Raw genomic sequence first — 25,041 nt, 5'->3', positions numbered from 1 at the left:
TCGAGGACTTTGGTCTGTCCGGCTGAAATGGTCTCAAAGTCTCTACTATGAAGCCTCACCTCTCCCAGGCTGGAATCAACGGACTGTCGTTTCCGGATTTCAAGGGTCTTTAAGACGACTTTGTAGCCATAAGGAAGAGACTCATAGTTCTGAGGTGCGATGTCTGTGTACTTTTCATAGAGAACATCCAAAGTATTTGTGCCTATAAGCACTGATGACAAGGTGGAGCGCATGTCAGGTACAACCAAGACCAGCGTAGGTACCTCGATGTCGGCTCCAAGCAAGCTCTCTGGGAATCTGATGGTGGCCTCAACATAGCCAAGGTAAGGGACGCTTTGACCGTTGGCTCCTTCCACTTCAAGCAGGTCGTTCAAAGAACTGAGAGGTAAGTGAGACAGGTTCTCCAGATAGAAAGAGTTGGGGATCGTTGTTACCTGAGAGCCTGAATCCAACAAGCAACTGCAGTCTTTGTCAGCTATGGTCACTTGTGCGGTGCACTTGGCTCCAATCAGACCTTTTGGCAGGGTCACTGACTGTCTTTGTGTGTGTGAGTACACATGGGCTCTGTGTAGCTTCTTTTTGGGACACTTTGTCTGTGTTCCAGTCCCCGTTTGTCCCACAACCGGAACTGGGTCTAGTTTAAAGGATCAGGCTTTGGAATGCCATGTTGACTATCCCATGCTAACTGCTTTTCTATCAGCTGCTTCCTCTTCTCAGCTACAAGAGATGGGTTCGGCTCACTTTCACACTGAGGCTTGATGTGTCCGTCCTCCCCACATCTAAAGCAATACCAGGGCCTTGGTCTATTGCTTGTGTTGTTGTTTACATCTCGGCTGTGGGGCTGCAGCCTTTGAGATGTGTGAGTGATAGCTGGGGAATGTGTGCTAGCTGTTTGAGGAGCTAGTGGTCTGGCAGCTGGTTTAGCTTTTCTACTGTCTTTCTGTGTGATACGTGTGAGCTGGGACTGTAGATCAGCTATTTGTTTCTTTAAGTCTTGGATTTCAGACCTGTGATCAAGAGCTAGCTGAGATGAGTTGCAGTCTTCTTCACTCTGCACATAAACACCTTGGTAATGAGAAGACACTCTTGGCTTTGAAACATTGAAGTGCTGTTTCATGCGTGATGCTTTGGAAGAACGCTTATCTTCGGCTGTGCGGAGTAACAGGAGAAGTTCAGCAAAGGTAGGTGGGTTCTGTTTCTTTTGTTCTAGCTGGAGTTCAGCTATCAAGATGTTATCCCAGCAGCCTCTGACGAACTGTCTGAGAAGATGCCGGTCAAGGTCGCTTGCAGTTACACCTCCCCTCCTGAGGGTGGTGCTCAGCATCATCTGCAGCCGTTGTAGATAAGCTGAGGGTTTCTCACCATTATCTTGCATTGTGTTGAGATACTTTGCGAAGAGGTCATCTCCGTCCTCAACGGTGCCGAAAGCGGAGTCCAAGATCTCTAAGTACACTTTAAGAGGAGATTCAGGTGTCAGGTGCTTCACAATATCAATGGCAGGTGATAAGAGACTTTCAAGGAGCTTTCGTGACTTGTAAAGATCAGACTGCGTTGTGTCTTTAAGGAGAAGTTCCACGTTGGAGCGCCATGTCTCATAATCCACTTCATTGTTGGGACGTGGGACACGCCCAGAGAAGGGTCTGAGTCTTAAGGAAGTGTGCACCTGCAGAGCAGAGTCTTCATTTCTCACTATGTGCTCAACGATTACTTTTTGTATGTCAGGTGGATTGACGACAGAAAGTTTCAGAGCAGGCTGTGTCTTTTCTTTAGATGGTGTCGGTGGTGGAGACCAATGATGTTGAACATGCTGCTCTGGGGCCGTACTGGGCAGGGGGCTTACCTGTGCAGCATTTTCAGGGTCATGTTGCTCTGGGGTATCAGGTGAGTTCTGCTCTGCATCTTCATCTTGGGTCTCTGAGTGATCTAGATCAACAGTCTCACTGATGAGGGAGAGCTCTTCTCTGAGGACAGCTGCAAAGTCTTTGCCAGTCTGTTTTGCAATGTCCTTTAACTCTGTAAGGTAAGTCTGTGTAGCTGTTTTGCTGGCTACAGGTGTGTAAACGCTGGCTAAAGCTCTGATGTGGTAGGTGACGTCAGTTTTAGTCTTACTGTTAAGTCTGTATGGCAATAAAGGTAAGAGAGCCTGTATAGCTGTACCATACACATACTCTACAATAACCTGTTTGCCTGGCTCTTGTTCAGTGAAATCTACTGGAATTACCCTTTGAATGGAACCATATTGTTTCAGGAAGTCATGTAGTTCTTCATCAGTTTCTGTACTGGTTAAACCACGAACTATGACTGAGTTAGGGATTTTTACACTACTCGTTTGAATGACATCCATTTTGAAAAACTGACAGCAATATTAGACGGTCTCTGGTTTCTACTTTTAAATGCTTTAAGCCACTCCTGGCTAGCTCGCCATGTTTGTAGCACCGGTTACCTGACTAACTGCGCCACTGGACCAGTTCTAGGTTCTAAGGAGTGGGGAGCAAGAATAATTACACCAGAGACCGTTGCTTATGTAGAAAAAGGCCGGCAATTTACTGAATGCAAAACACATATAAGACACATTGCATGAAACCAAAAAAATACCCTGCAGGTTCCCAATAATAAAGTAGGTATAAATGGAAAAAAAAAAAAAAGTATCTCACTCTTTCTTTTTGTTCTTTAGTTCACCTAAGTTATTTGAGTAAAGCTAATCTAATTTAATCAGACCAGTCTCTTTTTTCCTCCTAGGTTATTTTAGTTAGACTAATTTGAGTTAGTTAGACCAGTCTCTTTTTTCCTGGGTTGTACCTATTTTAGGATTCCTATTTTTCTTCCGGAGTTAACTCCTTTTTCCTTCCTGTACAGGTAAGAAAACACCTTCAAAGCACAATAAAATTAAAGTGGACCACAGTTGCTCAAGTCACATTCAAATATATAAACATATGAAAATAAAAGTATGGCACTTTAATTTTAAGTTCGAGTCTAAATGTGAATCTAAATGTTCAGTTCAGTGAACAGTTCCAGTTCGATTCAGTCCAAAAAGAACGATAATTTATTCAGTTCTCAGTTCTGTTCTGTTCAACTAGTTCCTGATACTCCTACCACTCTGGCAGCGAGCTACCACACAAGGAGGATGTCCTCACTGATGCAATGGAGAAGATGAGTTGAAGGTCTGGGTCTAGCCCGCCATCTTGAATCCCGTCTGTGGATGTGCACGCCCGCACACGGCAGACCAATCCTCGCTCCGACCGAGCTTCCAACCGAACAAAAAAACCTGACCTGTGTAACAGGCCATAAACACGACAAAAACTCTTTTTAAATCCTTAAATCACACAAATAAATGCTTCACAGTCTCTGAGTTGTGACGTTACTGCTACGGTGTTTTTCCAACTCAAAATGGCAGCAGAGCGGTCTCTTTTATCTTACGGCTCCGTCTCCCGCGCTAATTACTGCATGAATCCTTCATTCACACAGCTTACACACACTTTTATAACATTCACAGTCGTCATAAACCCAAAATATTAACTTGTAAACAGTTTATGACGGAGCTTTTCTTTGTAAACAGCTACGTTTTTAGCGTTAGCTCTCCGCCATAGAAAAAAAAGTACTACACGGTGAAAATGCATGAAAATGAACACAAAACTCACCAAAACCGATGTGGCTCAGTTCTCATAAAATCCCTGTCAGTTCCCGACCAGGTAAGTTATGTTTTTCAACTGTTTTATCGACTTTTTCACTGCTTTTTCTGTTAATTAATCACCGCTCGTTTTCTCCGATTCCTCCTCTGCTCTCTCCTTCAGGTCTCTGCTGCAGCGTCACTGAGGTGCTGCGTCTGTGTCGCTGGTCCCTTAAAGGGGCAGCGACGTTATTTTTTGTCAACAGACTTTTAATCTTAACCACTAAATGACTGTTTTATTAATGTTTTTAATTAACTCTGATGAATTAATTGACATTAAATAAATCACTTTTAACTTTCAAACTTATTTATGCAGCTTTTATTCAACTATTTACTCTTATTTATGTCATATTTTAACATGGGTTACACAAGGCCAAACTGGAAAAACCCTGTCGCTGACAACACTCAGGAGACATTTCTCATCAGCTAGAAGACTTCTTTGTGCTGCCTATAAGACAAATATCCACCCGAGAAGGTGACACACTTTTCTTTGGACTCAACAGAGATGGCAGCTGAAACTGAAACCGAACATCTTTTCTCCTCTCGTACGAATCATCGCCAAAACTGACAATTTTCTTATCAGGCTGCTTTATTTATAAGATGTGCAATGCAAAGAGAACATGATGAAAATTATGCACAAGATGAGGGGGCACGTACAAATGCAACTGTATAATTTCTGTGTGTATACGTTTGTTTGCTTTGCTGCTGTGTATCTGTGTGTATGTGTTTGTTAATGTTTTTGGAAGAGTGGGTGTGTGTCTGTGTGTGTGTCAGAGGCTGAGGTTGCTTCCATATTGTCAATATTTTTGGGTCTGTGTGTGTTTCTTCAAGTGTTTTGATCATATTTTGGAGTGTATTGTGCATATACTTAAGAGTGTGGTTGTTTATCTCTCTCTGTGTGTGTGTGTATGTGTGTGTGTGTGTGTGTGTTTGTTATTGTGTGTGTGTGGTTTAGAGCAGCCTGTACACGCACACACACACACACACACACGCATATCTCTTGTCGAGCTTCTTTTCAAGTGTGCATCTCTATCTGTGAGTGTGCGTCGTAGATGCACAGTTCGTGTCTGTGTAATGTTTCTAAAAATCCTGTGTGTGTGTGTGCATGTGTGTGTGTGTGTGTGTGTGTGTGCGTGTGCGTGTGTGTGTGAAGGCTACAGATAGAGGGGGAGCAGCAGCAGTGTCTCATGGCTGCAGAAGCAGAGCAGCAGCAGCAGCAGCAGCCTGATATCAGCTCCTGTTGAGTCTGATTACAACCAGCCAGAGAGGAAGAAAACGAATCGTGAAGAGAAAGAGAGAGAGAGAGGAGGGGGGGAGGCTGACTAAGTGAGAGCAAAATGAGACAGAAGGGAGCGAAATGCAACAAAAAGACAGTCTGGGAAGGCGTGTTGGAGCATCAGAGAGAAAACAAAAGAGCGAGTGTCATCAACAAAGGGTGAAATGGAAGTGTAAAAGAGGAGGGAGAGACAAAAAAACAGCAGAATCAATCAGTGCACTTTCCTGCACTTAAGCAACTGTGTTACTGTCAGCTTTGTGCAGTAATCGGATTTCTTTAGTGAGCTCTGTGTAAACAAGAAACCTGGTTTCCATAATTGGGGTAGGCGTTTAGAGAAAAACCTTATTACCCACCGCTGTAGTTCTGCTGGAGAACAGAAAGTATCACTGTGACAGGCGAGCAGCGGGATGAAAGGAAAGATCGTTAGAGATGCATCCACGTTTCAGAATAATTTAATCCAAAGTCTGACTCAAACAGGAAGTCGCCTCTTTAAGTATTAATAAGTTAGTTTAACAGCTGACTATCTGTTAAACGTACTCAGTAAGGAAGAGCCGTGTGCTCGCTCACTTCAGATCCCGTCCTCTCACCGTGACATCAAATCACACAAAACAACATCTTATCTCACCGGAGCTCTTAGATGTGATTAGCCACGGCTACAAAATCACAGAATCCTCAAGTGTTCAAACACAAACTATTACAAAAATGCAAACTTACCGTAGGGTAGGCGATCTTGCTTGGTGGACAAAACACGCGACAAACAAGATAAAAGATGAATTCTTCTGTTAACATCAGTACAAACCATGTCAAATTAAAGATGGCGCCTGAGGTCTTTCTCCACTAGAAGTAATACACGTAAGAGCCAACATGCTCAGCTCACTAATATAGCTTCAGTAAGAGGTGCTGAATCCCTCTTGTAGTGAATAAACAGAAGAAAAATAAAGGACAGCACTCCCATCAAACCAGTGATTTTACCAGAATACACGCTGAGGAAGGGCGTCTTTCCCAAAATATTCGTTTGGTAAGAATAAACAGTCTGACGGGAGCGCTGTCCTTTATTTTTCTTTTGTTTACCCACTCGAAATTAGAAAACATCACCACCAGTGGCAGCACTGGTTAGCAGTGCTCCAGTTGGTGAGTGAGGAAGAAATCCTGCACCATAAAAATCATGCGTCTGAGTTTTCAGGTTTTGGGCGAGTGGTTTCAAAAAGAGGTCCGATTGTATGTAAGCTTATGAAAAAATGTCAATACTTCTCGCTTTATTTATCACCTCCGTCAACAGTTTCCGTACGAGTTTATGGTCTCAATATCCGGTTTCAAGTCCTATTCAATGCAGCGTGATGTTCATTTAGTAAATTACGGCCCCGTGTAGAGTGAAACAGACGATAAAGCAGGGTGTGCTTTAGGGCGTGGCCACCTTGCGATTGACAAGTCCCTACAAGTCATCCTCGGGTTCTCGGTCGGATCCAATCAGAATATCGTCCGCAGCTCAACCATCTCATCCAGATGCGGTCAATTCTTGCTAACGGTGGTCCAGAAACCAACAGGTGACGTCACGGTGGGTTTACAGTCGAGTGAGAGTGGACTGAAAGTGATGCTTGTGAGCTGTTGGACCGAAACAACAAGCTGAAAGATGCTAAAACGCTGAAATAGAGTGGGGAGGTGATTCTGTTTAGGGCTCTTCACTTTTTACAGGTTATGTGTTAAGTATAACATAAAACTACTGATCAGTGAAGCTTTAAAAGTCAGTAAGAGGACTGCCTACCGCCCAGTGAGCTTGTATTTTTATTAACACTGTTCCAGAAACTGATTTCATGAACACCTGCAGACTGAAACGCTCCGGTCCAGGACTTTGATATATGATGATCTACTTCCTATGTGTTGCCCAATTTCCATAACCTGATTTCTCCCAGAAACCTTATTTTTCTTCTTCTTTTTCTCTGGTATGCATGTAAACGTGCTGAGTGAAAAGGAGAAAACGATAAGAGACAAAAAGGGGTGAGTGAAGAAAGGCAGAAACAGAGAGAGAGAGAGAGAGAAAAACACGCTGCAAAGATATTTACTGAGGTGGAAACGAAGAGAGACAGATAAGGAGGAGAAAGAACGGGGGGAGAGCGAGGGAACAGCGAAGAATCAAGAAAAGAAAAAAAGAGAAGGGAGCGAGCTGGAGATGGAAGCAGGGAAAGGGGAATAAGATCAAATAAAGGAGAGACAGCAGGGGGAAAGCAAGGGGCGAGAGAGGGAGAGAGAGGCATGGTTGACACATAAAACAAAGATGAGACACCTAGAGAGAGAGAGAGAGGGAGAGAGAGGGAGGCAGAGGGTGAGAGAGGCATTTGTGAAGAAGAGGCTGTTGCTGGAAAATGTAGATAGACACCTCGGAGAGAGAGGAAGGAAAGAAGCGAAGGGATCCAGTGTGTGGAGGGGCCAGAGAGGAGGAGGAGGAGGAGGAGGAAGACAGAGTGGGGAGGAGGGAGGGGAAGAGCTAAAGAGGAGGGGAGGGGACGAGACAGGCAAGGGAGGACCAGTACGAGGAGAGAGAGAGAGAGAGAGAGAGAGAGAGAGAGGGGGAGGCAGATACGGAGGTCCACAGACAGCAGCAGGCGTGCAGAGTGCAGCATGCAGGCTGGCCATTGACGCTGCTGTCGGATTGAACACACATGCACAGACACACACACCCCTGAGGAGTGTATGAGACATGCCCAGGCTGCTGTCCATGGACACACACACACTGGCAGGGCACCAGAGAGGAAATACAGCAGACCCCCGAGCCTGAGGAGCTATGGAGAGCAGCATGTTCTTTGGTGAGTTTTTTTTTTTTTTGTATTTATGTGTTTGGATCTCACAAAATCCTTCACGTCAACCTGTGTGTTCTGACTTGTTCTGGATCCTGAAGGAGAAACAGAAGAAGTGCTGGTTTACATTAAAGTTACACACCTCGAGACCTGCTTTTCTTTATATATATGTATGTGTGTGTGTGTGTGTGTGTGTTTTCACTGCATGTGCTTTATCACAGTCAAATCCAGAGTGCACCTCTCCTTAAATGTAAATGTGTTCCAGCCCGCCTGTTACTTGTTCTGGAAAACTAACAAAGACGGATTGGAGTTGAGAAAGCGTGAAGTTGCACACCGGGGACTCCTTCAAACAAACAAAAAAAAATGTTGGATGAACCTGCTCACCAGGTGACCCCCCTTCCTTCCTCATGCTCACACTCAGCCGGTGAACCCAAGCCTCTGAGAATCGTTGTGTTTCACTGTTTGACCAGCTGACTTGCCAGCCCCGGAGAGCCACTTGATATTCTGGGTCGGATATTTAGAGAAATTTAGAGAAAGGCCCCCCTCCATTAGTTTTTATAGAAACAGGCTGGAGGAGGCTTAGGGAGACTTAATGCGCGAGCGGCTTCTCGTCAAGTGCTCTTCTCACGGCTGGCTTACAGTCACATAGGAGGAATAATTACACAGGGATCCCGAGTTCTGAGGGGGTGATTTGTTAAATGAAAGACTCTTTTTTTTTTTCATCCCGGGGATTAAAGCGATCTGAAGTTACAGACCGTGGCTTGTAACAGCGAGAAGGATTTTCTCTTGTTATGCCATACACAGAGGAGGAGGAGGAGGAGGAGGAGGAGGAGGTGGTGGTGGTAGGGAGAGGAAGAAGAGTGCTGGGAGCTTATAAATGAATAAGCTGTCAGGTGCGGAGACAGCTTCAGCTCTTTGAGATCCACCACCGACCGTCAGGTGTGCAGCTTGTGGAAAGCAGAGAGGAGACGGAGGCGATGCGGGTCTGGCTGGTTGGGTGGTTGGAATTTGGCCCCGTTTAACCCAAAAAAAAAAAATCAAGACAAGAGAGGGGAAGGAGAAGCTTCCAGGCCTTGAAGCGGGAACACAGTTCAGGGAGGTTTAGAGGGTTGTTGATTCTTGTTTTGTCTGTGAGCCACCTTATCTCCAGCGCTCAGTGCGAAACGACATAAGAACAGGAGGAGTAAAGGTCAGTGTTTGCGTACAGGATGTGCACCGTTTGAACATTTATGAATGCAATCCTGAGTGCTCGGCTCAGAGAAAAATAGACGCTATCTCCTAAAAGATTAATAACGCTGTTTGTTCTCCAGCTGTGCGCGGCTGCTGTCTTCACCGGAACGTGTTTGCCGTTGAAGTGATTAAAATCAGGTGACGTATCGTGACCTCTTGGAAACAAGATCCGAAAATGGGAAAAAAAACCAACAACAAGCAGATCAAAAAAAAGAAGAAGCTGTACGTCAAAAAACAAACAGGAGAATGAACCCAGCAGGCTGAGAGGTCTTGAGTGTGCGCCGCAATCATACGAGCTATTAGTGCCGCGGAGCCGGAGGCCCCGAGGAAATCTATCCGGTGCGTCTGACTTTGCGGTCGGCGTTTAGCGGCACGTAAGCGTCCCTTTGGTTAACCTCAGATTACAGAGCGCATGGGAAGTGATTGTTGGATGTGATTCAGAGACAGCTGTGTTTATTAGCGAGCTCCACTCACGACAGCAGCGAGAGCTACAGTACGCTAATCTGAAGGGGATGGAGGCAGCGTGTGTTGGGTAGCTCCGAGCCAAACGCGCGCTGCGTGCCGCGCGCTGCTGAGATTTATGGAGTTTTGTGAGAATACAGTGCCGATCCTGTAAAGGTTAATTGGAAAATCAGTGGAAGGCAAAGAATAAGAATGTTTTAAATCTACCCTTTGTAGGCACTTTGTGCAGTTTAATAGGGGTGAAATGATTTTATCCGCCTCGCTTGAAGGGAAGTGCTAATCTCGGAGCATGTTAAGGGTCGCGGAATACAATCAGCAAACTCAACGAGACCACAAAAGGTGTTAATCACATCTGGAGCGTCATCAGCATACGAATGACTCTCAGAGACATTCGGATTTATCTAATAATTGGATTTATGTTTGCTGAGGGAAAATGAAGGGTGTGCAATCTTATTTTTGAGGCTCTCGCGCTGCGTGGACTCTCTGGACAGATCTTATCGCAGGCTCAGGACAGTAAGAGGAGGCAGAAGGTGGAGGAGAGCTGCACAAGATGATTAATTATTAATGCCAGTCGGCGTCCTCCAGACATCATTTTTACTCTCCGTCTCTCGGCATACTGCCGCAGGAGTAAAAACGCTTGAGCCCAGACGAGTGAATCTTTCAGGGAGGGCGATGCAGAGGACAGACGGAGTCTAAAGCACGTCATGATACAGTAGCCACACACACACACACACACACACTTCCCGTCCGATGAGCTGCTCCTAATGCCTCCTACTGTAAGTGCTTGCATCATTAAACACAGCCTCAGAGAGAGGGGATAAACAAAGGCCAGTGGGTGAAAACGTTCATCAGTTCTGATCCCTTCCAAATATTTCCAGAAGTCAGATCTCATCTCAGTTCTGTGTCATTAAACTTCTGGGCAGAGCAGGCAAAAAAGCATCTCCAAAAGCCCGAGGTTCAGTGTGTCAACTGGTTTGTGGTAATTTGATTAATTAAAATTATGTTTTAGAATATTCTCCCCTGAAGCAAACTCTCAGCGGGCGTGATGAGGTCTTCAAAGCTGCTCTAATTAGTTTCGTTTGGCCACTTGCAAGAAGAACCCTGAACCAAAGTGAAAATTGCACGTTTAACATATTATGACCTTGTAAAAATGTATGCGACTGATGTGCGAGCAGACTGTTCACACATCCAGCAAACAGGGAACAACATCAGCATTCATTTGGTGTCGTTTCTGTGGTGAGGTGACTCTAATAGCCTCGGTTTGGTGTTCACTTAATGTTTGGCTCTGTAGCTGCTAAAGCTGGATGCTAACTTTGACTGGCTAACATTCGGCCATGGAAAAAAAGACAAATGCTCGAAGTAAATTCCCTGTTTCAGTACACCGATGTCATTTTAGTGAAACTATAAAACATTCTGCCTCCATTGCATAAAAAAACGTGTGTTTATTGGCCAATATATCAATGTCGGTATCGACACCGACACCAAAAATCGAGTTTCGATCAGATTCTAGTTTCCAGAGCTACAAACAGCGGCCTTGTGCAGCTACAAATGTCCTGGATCAGAGTCGTGGAAGTGAAATAACAATAAAGTTTTGGGCTGAAAAATAAAAAAATTCAAAAACAAGCAGAAAGACACTAAAATGCTTCTTATCACGAGGGGAACATGCAGAGCTGGGGGATCATTTTCTGTGTGTTTGTCACAACTGGCAACACCTTACACAACACCACGTATACAACTTATCTGATTAGTGCAGCTTTAAGGGTCCTGCTTTACCACCTGATTTTAAGACACTGTCCTGCAGATTTTGGGCTTTTTTTGCTCCTGACACACGTCTTCTTTCAGAGTAGTGAGAAGATGTCAAAGATACATTGAGGTGTTGATTTCAGTTCAGATTTTCTGGACATTTACGCAAATAAGTGCTGTTTAAAGGAAGTTTCATGTTGATATCTGTTCATCAAAATGATCCCTGCTCATCGGTTTTTGTCTAAAAATGTATGTAATGTTGCGATAAATAGCCTCTATCTATCGTTTCCTCCAAAAAATGTTTTTCTAAGACTCTGAGCCAGAAATCTCAACTTCAGTAGCGCTCAGTTTTATGCCCATCTATATTCTGAAGGTTTTCACAGAGGGGTTTTCATGTATCATTCATAGCCTGATTTAAAGAACATTTTATTCCCTAAAACATGGCGGAAATTGATTTTTTTTTTTTTTTTTACGCCTGTTGACAGTATTTCTGGTTTATGGAGTGATAAAAAATTCCCTTTGTAAAAACCTTTGACTCCAATATGTCAACAAAATGAAACAGGGATTTTATTTTGAACCTGGTTTCATCCAGCGTTCAGATTTCTGCTCATGTAAATTCATGCAGATTAGGACCTCGTTTGCATATTCAAACATACAATTTCAGAAAAAACCTCGTGGTGATTTCCATTAGTTAAAAATGTCACCTGTTCTCCTGTAGTGTCTCCTTTACTGCACGTCAAATAAAATAATCATGCAGCATTGAAAACTGTACAAAATGCACAGACAGGAGGAGAAGGTGTTTGGTTAACAGGCACCCAGCAGCTGATTTTCTCTAAGGCCGACTTGCAGGTTAATCAGGTCATGATCACATCTTCTTTTATACACATTTTATTTGAATATCTGGTGTATGTCGGTTTCAGGTTTGCCCGTTGGCGAGCTGCAGACAGAGAGCAGCCACTCTGCAGCCGTCTGTGTGGCCTGAAACACAAATCTGTGGCCACATTTACATAGACAAACATTTCACAACCTCAAGCACTTAGGAATCCCACATTCAACCACCATCGCATACTTGCTGTCAGTGGCTGCATGAGAAGCTCATAGTCAGAGGTCCTCACTCAGCTACAAGACTTCATTCACTGTGTAAACAAATCAGTCCTGGGAGGCTCGTGCAGAGGGGGGCGATACTGACATATAAGCAGGCTTTTCATTCGACTGACGTTTTGGATTTCGTTTGTTCGGAGCAATGTTTTAAATCCCTCTTTGTTCCATATTTTTATGCTGCCTGTCTCCCGGGCCGCTCTGACAATCTTCCACTAGATATTTTAATGACATTCACCTGCTGACCTTTCAGCGTTGAGCGACTCTCCCGAGCGGCTCTCGATGTAGATGACATTGTCAGCTGTAGACATTCAGCCCACCTGCGGCCCTGCACTCTGCCGCCGGAGTCAAAATTTAGAAGTTGCAGACAGAGCTCAAATATTAACATTTTTAGCCAAACGCAAGTCAAATATTGACACAAACTGATAATTATGGATGCCATCTGTGCCTTTCTGCCACAGCCTGCTGCAACAGGCTTTTTTCTGTCTTGGTGCCGGAGTAATCTGAAGTCAGCGCGCCGCTCAAAGGTCCAGGTTAAAGTTCGGATTAGCAGCCGCGGCCTCGTTTTCCTGCTCTTGCCTTACATTCTGCACTTTTGCTGGTGGTGACAGATGATCGGGCTTTGGGGAGTTGAAACACTAACCCCACGCTGCAGGCTGGAATGTGCTTTTTGTGTTTGGGCATGCTTGCTAGATTTCAATTGTTGCCCTTCACAGAGGAGACAAAAGAAAAATTTGCCCTTTTATACCTCAGACGGTGTGAGGAAGGTGTGTGGGGTGAGAGGAGGTTGAGTACAGGAGTGGCTTGAGGGAAAATAAGCACCTTCACTCAAATATATATTTTTTTATTATTCATCGCAGACACTGAGTCTAGAGTTGAAAATGGGTGCGTGCGTAAATAGTCACTCCGAGTGCCAGAGTGCAATCTGGCGCAAACCGGACCGTTCATAAACTCAGAGCGCTGTTGGAATATACTGTTCGGTTATCCAGAGCAACACACTCTCAGCGGCACTGTGTCTGAGGAGACGCAGCAGCAGAGTGCTAAGAGCAGCGCTAGCTAACTGTAGAAACTGTGGACTGATGAGTGAATTAACCGAAATAAATCAACACACATGAGCAGAGGGGACTGAGCTGTCTGTTTGTGTAACGTTAGCTAACTGTTTACTGGCGGCCTACATTTCTAAAACTTATTTCCAGAGGAATATTGTTATATCGTCTCTTACATTGTCCTCCTCCTTACTGTCAAGCTCTTGCACAAGAGACATTTTGTGATACGTCGATGGAAAACTTTATCTTTAAACCATTTTCTGACAGTTGACCCGTTTGTTAATTTATACAGAAAGCAGGGCTGAAATGAAAAAATACAGGAATATCTTCCAGATAACTTGAAGAGCTCGATGTGGAAAACCACAATCAGTCTAGAAGGGGAGCGCATTTTGTCAGTCAAACAAAGCAGGGCCTGCTGTCTTTGATAAATTGATCAAGAATGATTGTGGTTTGCTGAGCGTGCAGAGCCAACATGTCACTCACAAGCAAAAAAACTCTGATGTATCCGAGAACCATGAAATTTGACTAAATTATGTACGATTAGACAGACTGCTCTTATAGATTAGTCATGGAAAATTAGAGCTTTGAGACTTTTGTGCTGTAGAAGGACATGTTGGAGTTAATTTGCCTTACTTGACATTGCAGAAACTGTATACTGTGCAGCCCGAACAGAAAGAGCACAGTCTACTGCTTTGAACAGCCACGCTCTCACAGACTGGATTAACAAACGTCACCGTCAGTTTGTCTGTCCACCACTGTGTCTTTAATCCAGACTGAAATATCTCCACCACTGGATGGATTGTCTTAAATCTCACGATGAACTCTTCCAACTTGGGTGAAAACTAAACTACATGCAACACTAATTCATTCTCATCAGCCTCAGCTGTGCTTTGCTGTACGATCTGCATCTATACAGGCTGCGTTCAGGCGCGGTATTGAGTGTGGGTCACCCACATTTTGAATGCTGTCAGAGCCTGACTCACGTTCACTGTGTTTAGACTCTTGAAATGAAAGAAAATACACTTTGAGTCACGTTTACGTGTTGCAGCCTGTGTAGACGGCTGCATTCATGCAGAGAAACATATGAGGCAGCGACTGAATGATGTACATAAAACGCCTCCTGCGGGCTGCGTTACAGTAAAGTGATGCCATTTTCTGAATTTACCAGATTGTTCTGCTTGTTCTAATACTTGCTTTTACACACTTAGTCATTATATCCACATTACTGGTGGTTATTTATCAAAAATCTCATTGTCTTAAAGTCATCCCTATAATATTTCTCAATATCCAGCAATCGTAATATTTGATTTTGTTGCCAGTTCAAGCATTTATGACGTGCTCTTGAGGAGATACAGCCTAAAAATGATATATATATATATATATTTATATATATACATAGCATCTAGTCCAACCTCACACTCTGCTAGCATGGCTGTTTATTCAAAACACATGTTCAGCATATAAAATGTGATGCAATGTTTCAGATGAAACTACACACAATATAAAGAAAAGTGTTAAAATAAGCCCCTCTTTGCCCCGCTGCAACATGAAAAGCAAATAATAACACAAAAATATCATTTAAAAGAACATAAAAAAGCACATTTTGCACGAATACGTACTTTTGAATAGGTAATGCCGGGCTTACAGCTGTAAAGGAGTTGTTTTTAATTATTGTATTGCTGTTTTCTACTTCAGTAAAGGATCTGAATACTGTGTCAGTACAGAGACTTTACTGTGATTCATTGTTCAGTGGAGCTAATCACCTCTGAGTGATGCAGGGAGTGACAGACTTCAGCCACAGTGACATTTCAGATTCAATCTCCTATCACTCAGCAAACACGACCCTATCAAACAAATTCACATTACAGTTTGTCACTCGTCGTCCTGCTGCAGACTAAACCCCACACATCAGCCCTGGTGTGTCTGAACGGGGATCTGTTTTGACTGTGCACGTCGGAGCTGTGAATGGTGGACTGGGCCCGGCGCGAGGTGAGGCGTGTGCATGCCTCTGGGTTGACGTCAGGCCCGGCATGTCGAGAGATGGCACGGTTGGATGATCCCTGCAGAAGGACATGCTTTGCAATAGTCGGGACTAGGACGTGCCTCCACATGAGAGACGGCATGTGTTCTTTTTCCAACAGATGGCAGCGCTCTGGCGACTGGAGGGAGAAGACAGAAGACACAGCGAGAGAAGGGGGGGACAGTCTGTGGTTTTTCCCTCTCCCCGTCTCGTCTTTATGACTTTTGCTTTTTATTTACCCCTTACCACTGCCTGGGGACCGAAACGTGGCAAATCTTGTTTTTATTTGTCTCACGACGGTGGTTTGATACTGTAACTGCCAGCTCTTTAGAGCCGTGCTGGCCCACGGTTTCACTGTTGTTAAATGTGCAGCGATATAAAAAATCATCCCTCTGGTTCTCATTACAGCTTTGTGAAATGGCTTCTTTAATTCCTAATGTTTTGGAAGGCTGTGACGGTTTTCTTTGCCTTCTTTTTTTTTTTTTTTTTTTTTTGATCCCTCCGTGTTGAAATCAGCCCTGTGCTGTTTCCAATTGGTGGTTTATAAAGCGCTCTGCTGGCGTGGCGCACTCACATGACAATAAAAGTGAAGTATTTACTTTTGTTTTTCCTAGAGATGTGTGGGCCAGGCCTCGCTTTGCCATTGAATCATCTCACAAGACACACTGCGCCTGCTGCAGTCATTCCACATCAGCTATTCGCGGGGACGATTTGCAGAATGAGCACATCTGTTTCGGAGAGATAAACATCATCGCGGCATCGTGCGCTGGCCGTCCACATGTACGACTGGTTCTCGGTACATAATTTGGGGTCTGGTTGTGATTAAAAGAAGAGGCCCGAATTCAGAAAAGTGACGAGCCTGCAGCTTATTTATCGCAGACGTGATCTCTGAGCCAATCTACAGTAATGAAGTCCATTCTCATAATCAAGTGTTGAAATACTTTTAAGTACAAGTAGCAACCTCAGAAACAGGTTTGTAAAAGTAAAAAACACAACTCCCTGTCAAATCAAAGTCCTGCGATGAAAATGTATTTCCAGATACAGAACGTAAACACACATTAGCGGCCTAACACACGGAGACATTTAGCTAGAAATGCTTTTGCCAGCAAAACCATTGTTTCCCTGCGGTACGACGCGTCTGGTGCACACTCCTCTCTGGCACCGTGTTTTTCTGGCCGTTCTTAGAAGTTGAAATATCGTCAGCTTTTCAGCGCGGGGAGTTGCACCACTTTGAATGAATTATTGTAAATATGATGGCCCGTTGCACACACAGCCCTGCTCCACAAGCGAATAATGCTTTTCCAAGACAGTTTTGAAGCGACTGTGCCGGAAGCGACGAGTCGCTGTGTGATCGGGGCCTTCGAGTGTATCTATAGAGTAAAAGTACTCATTGTGAGGTATTAATGTGGTGGGAGTAGTGGTGCCCTTGATAACAGAATGGTATATTCCAACATCTCGAGTGGCTCAGTTTGTGCCAGAGTATCTTCTGACTCTCAGAATGAAATTATCTCAAGTCAAGGACCAGTTTTGTTTGATCCACATCTGCTGAGATGTTGCTGAAAAGCCCTGAAAAAGCTTTGAAGTGGACCTTGAGTTGTTAGTTTGACACTGACATTGGACTTTCAGTGTGAAATCAACAAAAGCCACAAAAATTTGAGATAGAAAGATAAGTTGTAAATAAAATGGCACACACACAGTCGCCTTTTGTACAACACCTTAGCACACCTGATTTCTTTCATCAAGATCGCTGCATCATTCCCTGAGAAATGTATGAAAATGAAGAAAAACAACTTGTCTCAAAAGATAAAGAAAGTGAGAAATAAATTCCTGGACCGGTCCCTTTGTCTGGATCCTCACCAAAAGTTAATGGGGTCTATTCTGGGCCGAGACCCATCCTCCATCAAAGTTTCGTGGAAATCTGTTCAGTAGTTTTTGTGCAATACTGCTCATAAACCAACAACAAACTGACGCAACTGAAAGCATTACCTCCTCGGTGAAGTAAATAAAATATAAGATTGGATTTTAAAAAATAATGAGTGAATGATTACAATCGCATTATGCAGAAACTGTGATAAATCTCTTATTTATTTGAGCTTGGAAGTTCAGTACATGTGACAAACTCCACTCAAGATCCACCAGCTGGCTGCGAACAGCTCACTGCAGGAGCTTTTGAAAGCCCAAAGCAGCGTGTAAGTGGACCTTGAGTTGAGTTTGTTTGTCACGCCGGCTCTGAAAGCCTGCAAATCCAAGTTACGAGGACTCTAATGACAAATGTAATAAACAAAATGTTGTTGATGAAAGACTTCAGTTTGAAATGATGAAAATCCTCCGAAAGATTTGAGATTCAAGGTTGTTTTCTGGGTTGAGGCATTAAAAGAATCCAGACGGGAGATTTGGGGGATTTCCATGGTATCAGATGACAGACACTCTACAAAATTAGAAAAGTCATTTTTACTCCTGGCAGTAGTTTTAAATCAAATCATCTGGCGCTCTAAGCACTGGAACTAACACAGAGACACAAATAAGATGTTACACAGTGCAAAGAGACATTGTGACACAGACTGAACAAACACACACTTGGATGTTAAGCGTGAAAAGCTCTGGCTCGGGCTCGTGTCTCCGCTGCTGTCTGCGGTTCAACATGTTGTCTTTTCGCTCTCCCTCCTACAGGTAACACATGTCAAAATGGCCTCATGCCCGCCCTGGTGCGCCCCGCCATGCCTGCCGTCCAGACCTCACTGGGCATGAAGCAGTTCCTCCCGTTTCCATTGGATACAGCCTCGGCGGTCCGCCTCTTCCCGGGATTCAACGCGGTGAGTCTCTCGTGCGTCATGTGATCTGCTCAGATGACCCCAGCTGAGGTCATTGTGATGGATGGCATCGTTTGAAATGTTTCCATATATTATTGTTCACCCCTCTCTGTCTCTAATCTCTTCATATCTCAACATTATTCATAGTTGCTGACATCTTTATCTAAAGCTGTTATCACCGACCCAGAGCTCCATACCATGAGCTTGTTTTAGCCTTGAGGCAGCGAGGTGTGACCTTTTCTGTTTCATGAAAACGCTCTCTCATTGTTCCCCGTAAAAAGGATGCTTTTAAAGCGTTAATGCAGGAAGGAATAAGTTTAACAATGTCAGCACTGCACTAAAGAAGAGTACATCTTACTGTATGTTTTATTATGCTAATATTTATTCAGAGGCAGCAAGATGGAAACCGCAAATTGATTTCTGACCATTCGGCTGTATTTCTATTATTGAAACCGCATAATTTCTCTTTCAGTCATGCAAAAGTGGAGAGAAGCATTGGTGGAGAACATGTGATTATTGTGGTGGTGCACTCACTCTCCGGATGGTTTGCATATCCAACTCTTATCACAGCGACTTAATGACAGCTCTGTCTTTACCAGAGCTGCTAAAGCGAGAGCAGATCATCTCTCTTTGAGGAATTTGGCTGCCTGCGCGCCACCCGTCTCCTTGTTAACATTCACATCTGTTTTTATTTTTAACTCAAACACAGAAACGTAGTTTATCACAGAAAAATGTCAAAAAAAAAAACCCAGTTGGCATCCTCGTCGCCTCGCTGTTGTACACATCAGCTCCGAACGAACGTCTTTTCGGTGGCGTCTTTTGTGAGAAATTCTCAGATCAGAGTTAGCAAAACAGGCTGCGTGTTGCACTAATAGCTTGTTTGGAAAAGTGCAGTGTTAATGTATGTCACCTCTTTCCTGAGTGCAATATGGTGGGCACCATCTGGAGGAAGCACAAGTTCAACTGCAGACATGTTTGGTGAGGCTTTACTTTACTGATCTGTCATTTCGGAGACAATTTACTGAGAATTATGAAGAAACTTTCCTGGAAAACAGAGACAGAGACGCTTGAATGAACTAATTCCCATTTAAAGCTGGTGGAACAGCTGGACAGTTTGTCTACATGAATCATCCCTGAATGTTGATGATTTATCTGTTAATAATTACTTTTGCTGTTATTTATATCATTTATTACGTTAATGTTATTTTTTTAAATATATTTCTAACAAATTATTAGATTTTTAATTGGACAGTTATCATTAGTTTCTGAGGGAGCCCAAAAAACCATGTGAATACCAATTATATTTATGAGTCTTATGTTTAGAAATGTGAAATTCAAACTTTAATCAGGCATCACAAACCAAACCGTAGGCAGCCAATCAGAAATGAGAGTGTGTGTTTCTGGATGCTGGACGTTGAGTTGCTTTCACGGGAAGTCACCACAGCGATAACACAGCGTATCGCCGGGGAGAATTGCATGTTTTCAAGGGGAAGAAAGCCTTAATTAAGGAAGAATGAACATGGTAAAAGCCATGTTGGTGAAATGTTATCGACGATACGTCCCGTTCCAGTGAAGGAACACAGAGCAGACAGAAACACTCGAGTAAAGAGACGTTTTGCGGTGAAACAATACACTGTCTCGTCTTGTCTCGTCTCATCGTATTGGTGTATGCTGGATGCTTACTCTTTTTATTCTTGCAGGTAGATGCAAGTTTCAACTTGTTTAGTCTGGATTTTCTTTCCATGAAGACCTCAGCCCCCCTTTCAACAGCATTGTTTCCAGCGCCCCCCTGACGTTCTCCGCTAGCTCCCCCGTTGAGAAACACGACACCAGACCTTTAATGCAACAGGAGAGGTGTTCACTGACAACATATTCTGTTTCCTACTAAATCCACTCTTGTGATACAATTAGAAACGATTGGCAGAAATTAATCAGCTGTTACTGAATAGCTACTCGAATAACGAAATGCTACATTTTCTTTCTATCAGCTGCTATTCAACTAATTACCTTTGAGTTCTGGACTGTTAGTCAGACAAAAACAAGCTATTTGAAGATGACTATTTGGACTTTTTTAAAATTCTAAAGGCACATTTTAACTGAATGTTTTTGAAAAACAGCAGTTTTATGATAATGAAAGTAGTGATGAGTTGCAGTCCTGAACACGACACTCGCTCAAGGCAACTGAGGAAGCGTGGTGGAACATTTTATGGTAATGTTCAGGCCTTTGGTTAAAGTTTGGGGAGAATTGTCATTTGTTCATCTGTGTTTAATACAGAGGACGTCGCAGCGATGACACAATGCGTTTACTTTGTTAGCATTTAGCCAAAACCACAATCTTTTTCCTAACCTTAAACAAAGGGCTTATGTTGCCTGAGCCTAACGTCATGTTGGACTTCCACGTGTCCTGTGTCAGAGTCCTAGTCCCCCCCCCCTTCAATCACAATGTAACTAAGAGGACAAATTAGTCTTACGTACCGTACATTTACGTCTTCCTTTGTCTTCTCCGACTCCTGTGATTGGTTATTATTGTGATTTGTACACATTATTATAGGTATATTATTGATCTATTGTTGTTTTGATCCCATCACATTTTTAAAAAATTTGACTCAATCCCTTTAAGTTAATTGTTTTTCCGAGACAAACTCAATAATTGACCGTCTCTCGTGCATCAATAACTGGAGTAAACAGCTTCCTGAAGTGCAGCAGTAGCATGTGGCTACAAAGACCTTATTGGATTTGCGATCGGTGAGGCGCTGCCTTTTTTTAAATGGAGCACTCACCGCTGTGCACTTACTGTACTGGGCCTCATGTGTGTGTGTGTGTGTGTGTGTGTGTGCGTACGCTCGTATAGATCTATCGATTGATCTTTTTTGAAAGCAGAAAGTAATTATGAGGAAATATGTGGCCTCGAAATCAGCGAGGTCATCAAAAAAAACACGATGACTCCTGGAAAAAGAAAGAAGAACCCTGACTGATAAAAGCTTGAGAGCATTTTCTTTTTTAAGAGTCTTCTTTTGAGTTACGGGGGATAGCTCAATTTAAAGTGAGCTGGAGAGAGAGGTTGAAATATGGAGCGCAGCTGGATAAAAGTGAGAAAGAAAAAAAAAAACACCACACACATGAAGAGAGGGAAAAGAAGTGGGGACATGATGGAGAAAAGTCCAGATGACCCTGTGGGAAGACGGATTGTTTCTACGAGGAGAGTTTCATGAGAAAGTTCAGGAATACTGCGTCTCTTTTCTCACCCTCGTCTAATCTGTATTTAACAGACTTGTCTGCAGATAATGAGTAATACACTGGGAGGCCTCCAAGTGGCGGAAAGCTGATACTAGATTAACACAAAGTAATCACCTCTCGCTCTCCGTCGCACAGACACGCTAACACACACCATTCTTGCTCTTTCAACCCTTCCCTTCTCTCTCTCGGCCTCTTTCTGTTTCCTTTTTTGTCGCTTTTTTCTCTCAAACTTCCCTCCGAGCTCCTGCAGTCACCAGCAGACTGTGGTGTAAAATCAGGAGTTGATACAAGAAGCTTTAGAAAGTCGAGATGCTGGCCTATATTCTATTGTGCTGCTTACACAATCCCCCCTTTTCAGCGCTTTCAACACCAGTGTAAGTTTGGTTTTCAAGCAGTGCAACAAAGGAGCCTGTTTGCCAGCTTGTAGGTCTGATCGGGTGTCTTTGTGTCACGGTGTGTTTCTGGGTGGGAAGAGATGTTTTATGAATCATACTAACAGTGCCGCAAGAGCCGAAAAGTCAAGTCGGTGTCACAGAGGAATAGTGCTGGTTCAAGTTCAGTACTTTAGTGAGAGTAAAGAAAAACTGGCAGTAAATTCATCCGGCCCATTCAACAGGACATTTTAGAAAACTTTACATTTCTTTAGGTTACATTTTCTAAGTTGTGAAAACGCTGTGCCTAGGATCAGGTTAGGTTGAGGCACATAAACCACTTGGTTAGAGTTATTAAAAGAATATGTTTTGGCTTAAAATGCTTGTTTTGGTCGCTACAAACCAACCGGAGATGTCCCAACTTCTCTATAAAAATATCTGTTTGTCCCGAGGTCTCGTTAAAAACACTCGGTTTTGTCACCACGAACCAAACTGGAGATGTTCCAACTTCTTTTTAAAAGTGTTGGGCTTTTGTCGCCACAAACCTGACTGGAGATGTCCCGAGTTCTTGTTTAAAGCACCTGGTTGTTGGTCGCCACATGCACAGTGGAAGATTTCCCAACTTCTCGGCAAAACTATCTGTTATTTGTTGCCTCAAACATGGCTAGAAATTTTCCCAAGGTCTTCTTAAAAATCATGCGTCACGCTTCCAACTGTTGAAATGCTGCGGTCACACATGACAAATATCCAGCGGTTTCACACTTAAAAATGTCTTATACTTACTTATACAAACGTTAACGCGTCAGTGGTTTGCAGAAACACTGAAAGCCAACATTTTACCCTGGCAGCTTGGCCGACTGTACTCTGTGAAGAAAAGCTAAAACCTTGAATCTTTGGTGACTTTTTCTGCTTTCAGATTTTGTGAAGAATGAAAGAAATAACAAATACAAGAAAATCAAGGACATGAAGAAGGCCATAATAGAAGTAGGTGTTAAGGGTAACACGGAGGACAGATTAAAGAAAGCAGAAAAGTAAAAAGTAAAAAGCCAAAGGATACAAAGAAACGGATCATTTCTCTCTAATGTTAAGTGTACAATGTTGAGTAAAAAGGGCAACATTCCCTCCCAAATGCTGCAGAGTTTCAGCACAAAGCTGTAAAATAAATGAAGTCAGTGACTTTTTCTTAACTAATAACTAACTTTCCACCTAAACATATGGGCCAATATGGATTCAGTCAAGCAGTTCACGAGGAGATGCACATCTCTGACTGTAATTGTGCGCAGGAACCAAACAGCTGTCCGACTGAGTGCAGCCGATTCTGTGATTTACGAATCGGGCTGAGGCGAGTTTCCATCTGAACTCTCAGTGGAAGCACACACTTTATATCTGCTCAGATGAGGTCAGATTTGCTTACGTGCCTCCGGGGCTCAATAAACATTTACGCTCCCTTATTCAGAAAAAAAACACACCAAATGATCCTATAGATGATGATGACAGTTGTTCCATTAACGCACCGCAGCGGTGAGGACACACTTCATCCAACGGGCACTCACATTATTGGAAGTATTTTTTCATACGTGGTACAATAGAAAATAAGAAACAGAGAGAGTGTGTGCGTGTCCACACCTGCATGAAATGAGACTAATACCAAAAGTCTCTTGTTGAGCTTTTTGCACAATCTTGTTCTGGGCTGAGTGGCTGACACAGTGAGGAAGTCCTCAGCTGGAGGCAAAGAAAAGATGTTTGTTTTCTCTCTCTCTCTGTCTCTCTGTCTCTTTTCCCTGGTGGGGCTCTTTATACGAGGAAATGTTAGAGAAAAATGTGGCTTGAAGACATAGAAAAAAGACTTCCTGCATGTAACTACATGCGCTCAGAGACGCAGGGGGTAAAAAGGTCTTTGAGGAGGCTCCAGTTGGACAGGAGGTAGTTGTGGTTGGAGGAGAGGATCAGGAACATGTCGTCTTGTAGCGGTCATGTTTTTATTACCAGGTGTTGAGCGGTTTATGAGCCTCTTCTGTTCCTTCACACCTAACAAGACGAGGGTTGCTGATTGATTTCAGTCAGTTTTTATTGTCGTGTTGTTCTAGTTTGTCATATTTCTCTACAGGTGTTGCTTGGAATTTAAATCGGTGATGTATTATGATCCATTTATCTGCTAGCTATTAACTTTAGGCATAGAGATGGATGATGTAACAATATACCAAGAGCGCAGGAGACGGAGGACTGACGTGGGGAAACAGATAAACTGATAGAGTGGGGGAAAGACAGGCTTAAATACACAAGGGCTAATGAACAAATGAAACACAGGTGTACACAGAGAAAGGGCAGGGGAAACAGACAAAGACAGGAAGTAGGAAGTGACATGTCGCACAAGGATATAAACTACAAAATAAAACAGGAAACAAGTAACCAGAAACCCAAAACCATGACATTTTTAGGCGATGTTGCACAACAATTAACAAGACTTCTCACCTACTCTTACTTATTACTCTTTGGTAATGTTGAATTTGCAGGATTTTTGCATCCACATAACAATTTAGATTTTTCTTTTCATGTATTCAGCTCATTTGATTAGTATAGGGCTAAAACAGGGACTATGAAAATAATATTTGGCGTTGAAAACAAAACCTGAACTAAAAAAAAGGAAACATTTGACATTGAAAAAGTTGTATTAAAAAATAAAAAATAAAACATAGACATTAATTGGTTTTATTCTATTTTGATATTTTTTCTTATTTTATCTTTTTGATGCTTTTTTTTAATTCATATCCGTCGTTTTTCAATTAAATTTTTTAGCGCTTCATGTTTTTTTCTGTGTCGCTGCTTTTCCGTTTCAACTTTCTGTCACCATTTTGGCCCGGAGAGGATATGATGCTATAAAAGCTACTTTAAATTTTGGCATGAAAATACATTTGGCATTGAAAAAAAAACCTGAACAAAAACAGGACACATTGGCATTAAAGTGGGATTTACGTATCTGCATACCAATGAGAAACCTGCACTCCTCTGACCACACACCTAGCATACAGCACTGACTTCCACAAATTCACCTGTAACTGCCAAACCGCAGGTATGTGAAGTCTCTCTGCTGTTGTTTTTCTTTTTTTTTCTATGAACCCGGTTGGATTAAAGTTAACTTTTAACTGACGTAATGCTGATCTGACAGAGGTCTGCTGGAACAGGCGCTAACATAAGGTTGTGTCAGCTGCCACATCTAACCTTTGCAAATGTCAGCGATCAGAGCTAAAATTAGTTAACGTTACATTTTATAGCTAAAGTTAAGTTCTGT

The 25,041-nt window shown here is 43.0% G+C and overlaps 1 protein-coding gene across 1 annotated transcript in view; it reads left to right on the top strand.

The window, feature by feature from the left end:
* Nucleotides 1-7,531: 7,531 nt before the first annotated feature.
* znf385d (zinc finger protein 385D) overlaps nt 7,532-25,041 on the top strand; it is a 96,708-nt gene continuing 79,198 nt past the window's right edge. The window contains exons 1-2 of the mRNA XM_073485761.1: nt 7,532-7,744; nt 18,005-18,147. Of these exons, the coding sequence (XP_073341862.1) occupies nt 7,723-7,744; nt 18,005-18,147 (165 nt within the window). The 5' untranslated portion in view covers nt 7,532-7,722. The remainder of the gene's footprint in view (nt 7,745-18,004; nt 18,148-25,041) is intronic.

This window comes from Pagrus major, chromosome 17 (assembly GCF_040436345.1).
Source record: "Pagrus major chromosome 17, Pma_NU_1.0".
Taxonomy (NCBI): domain Eukaryota; kingdom Metazoa; phylum Chordata; class Actinopteri; order Spariformes; family Sparidae; genus Pagrus; species Pagrus major.
This window is presented reverse-complemented; position numbering and strand designations above follow the sequence as displayed.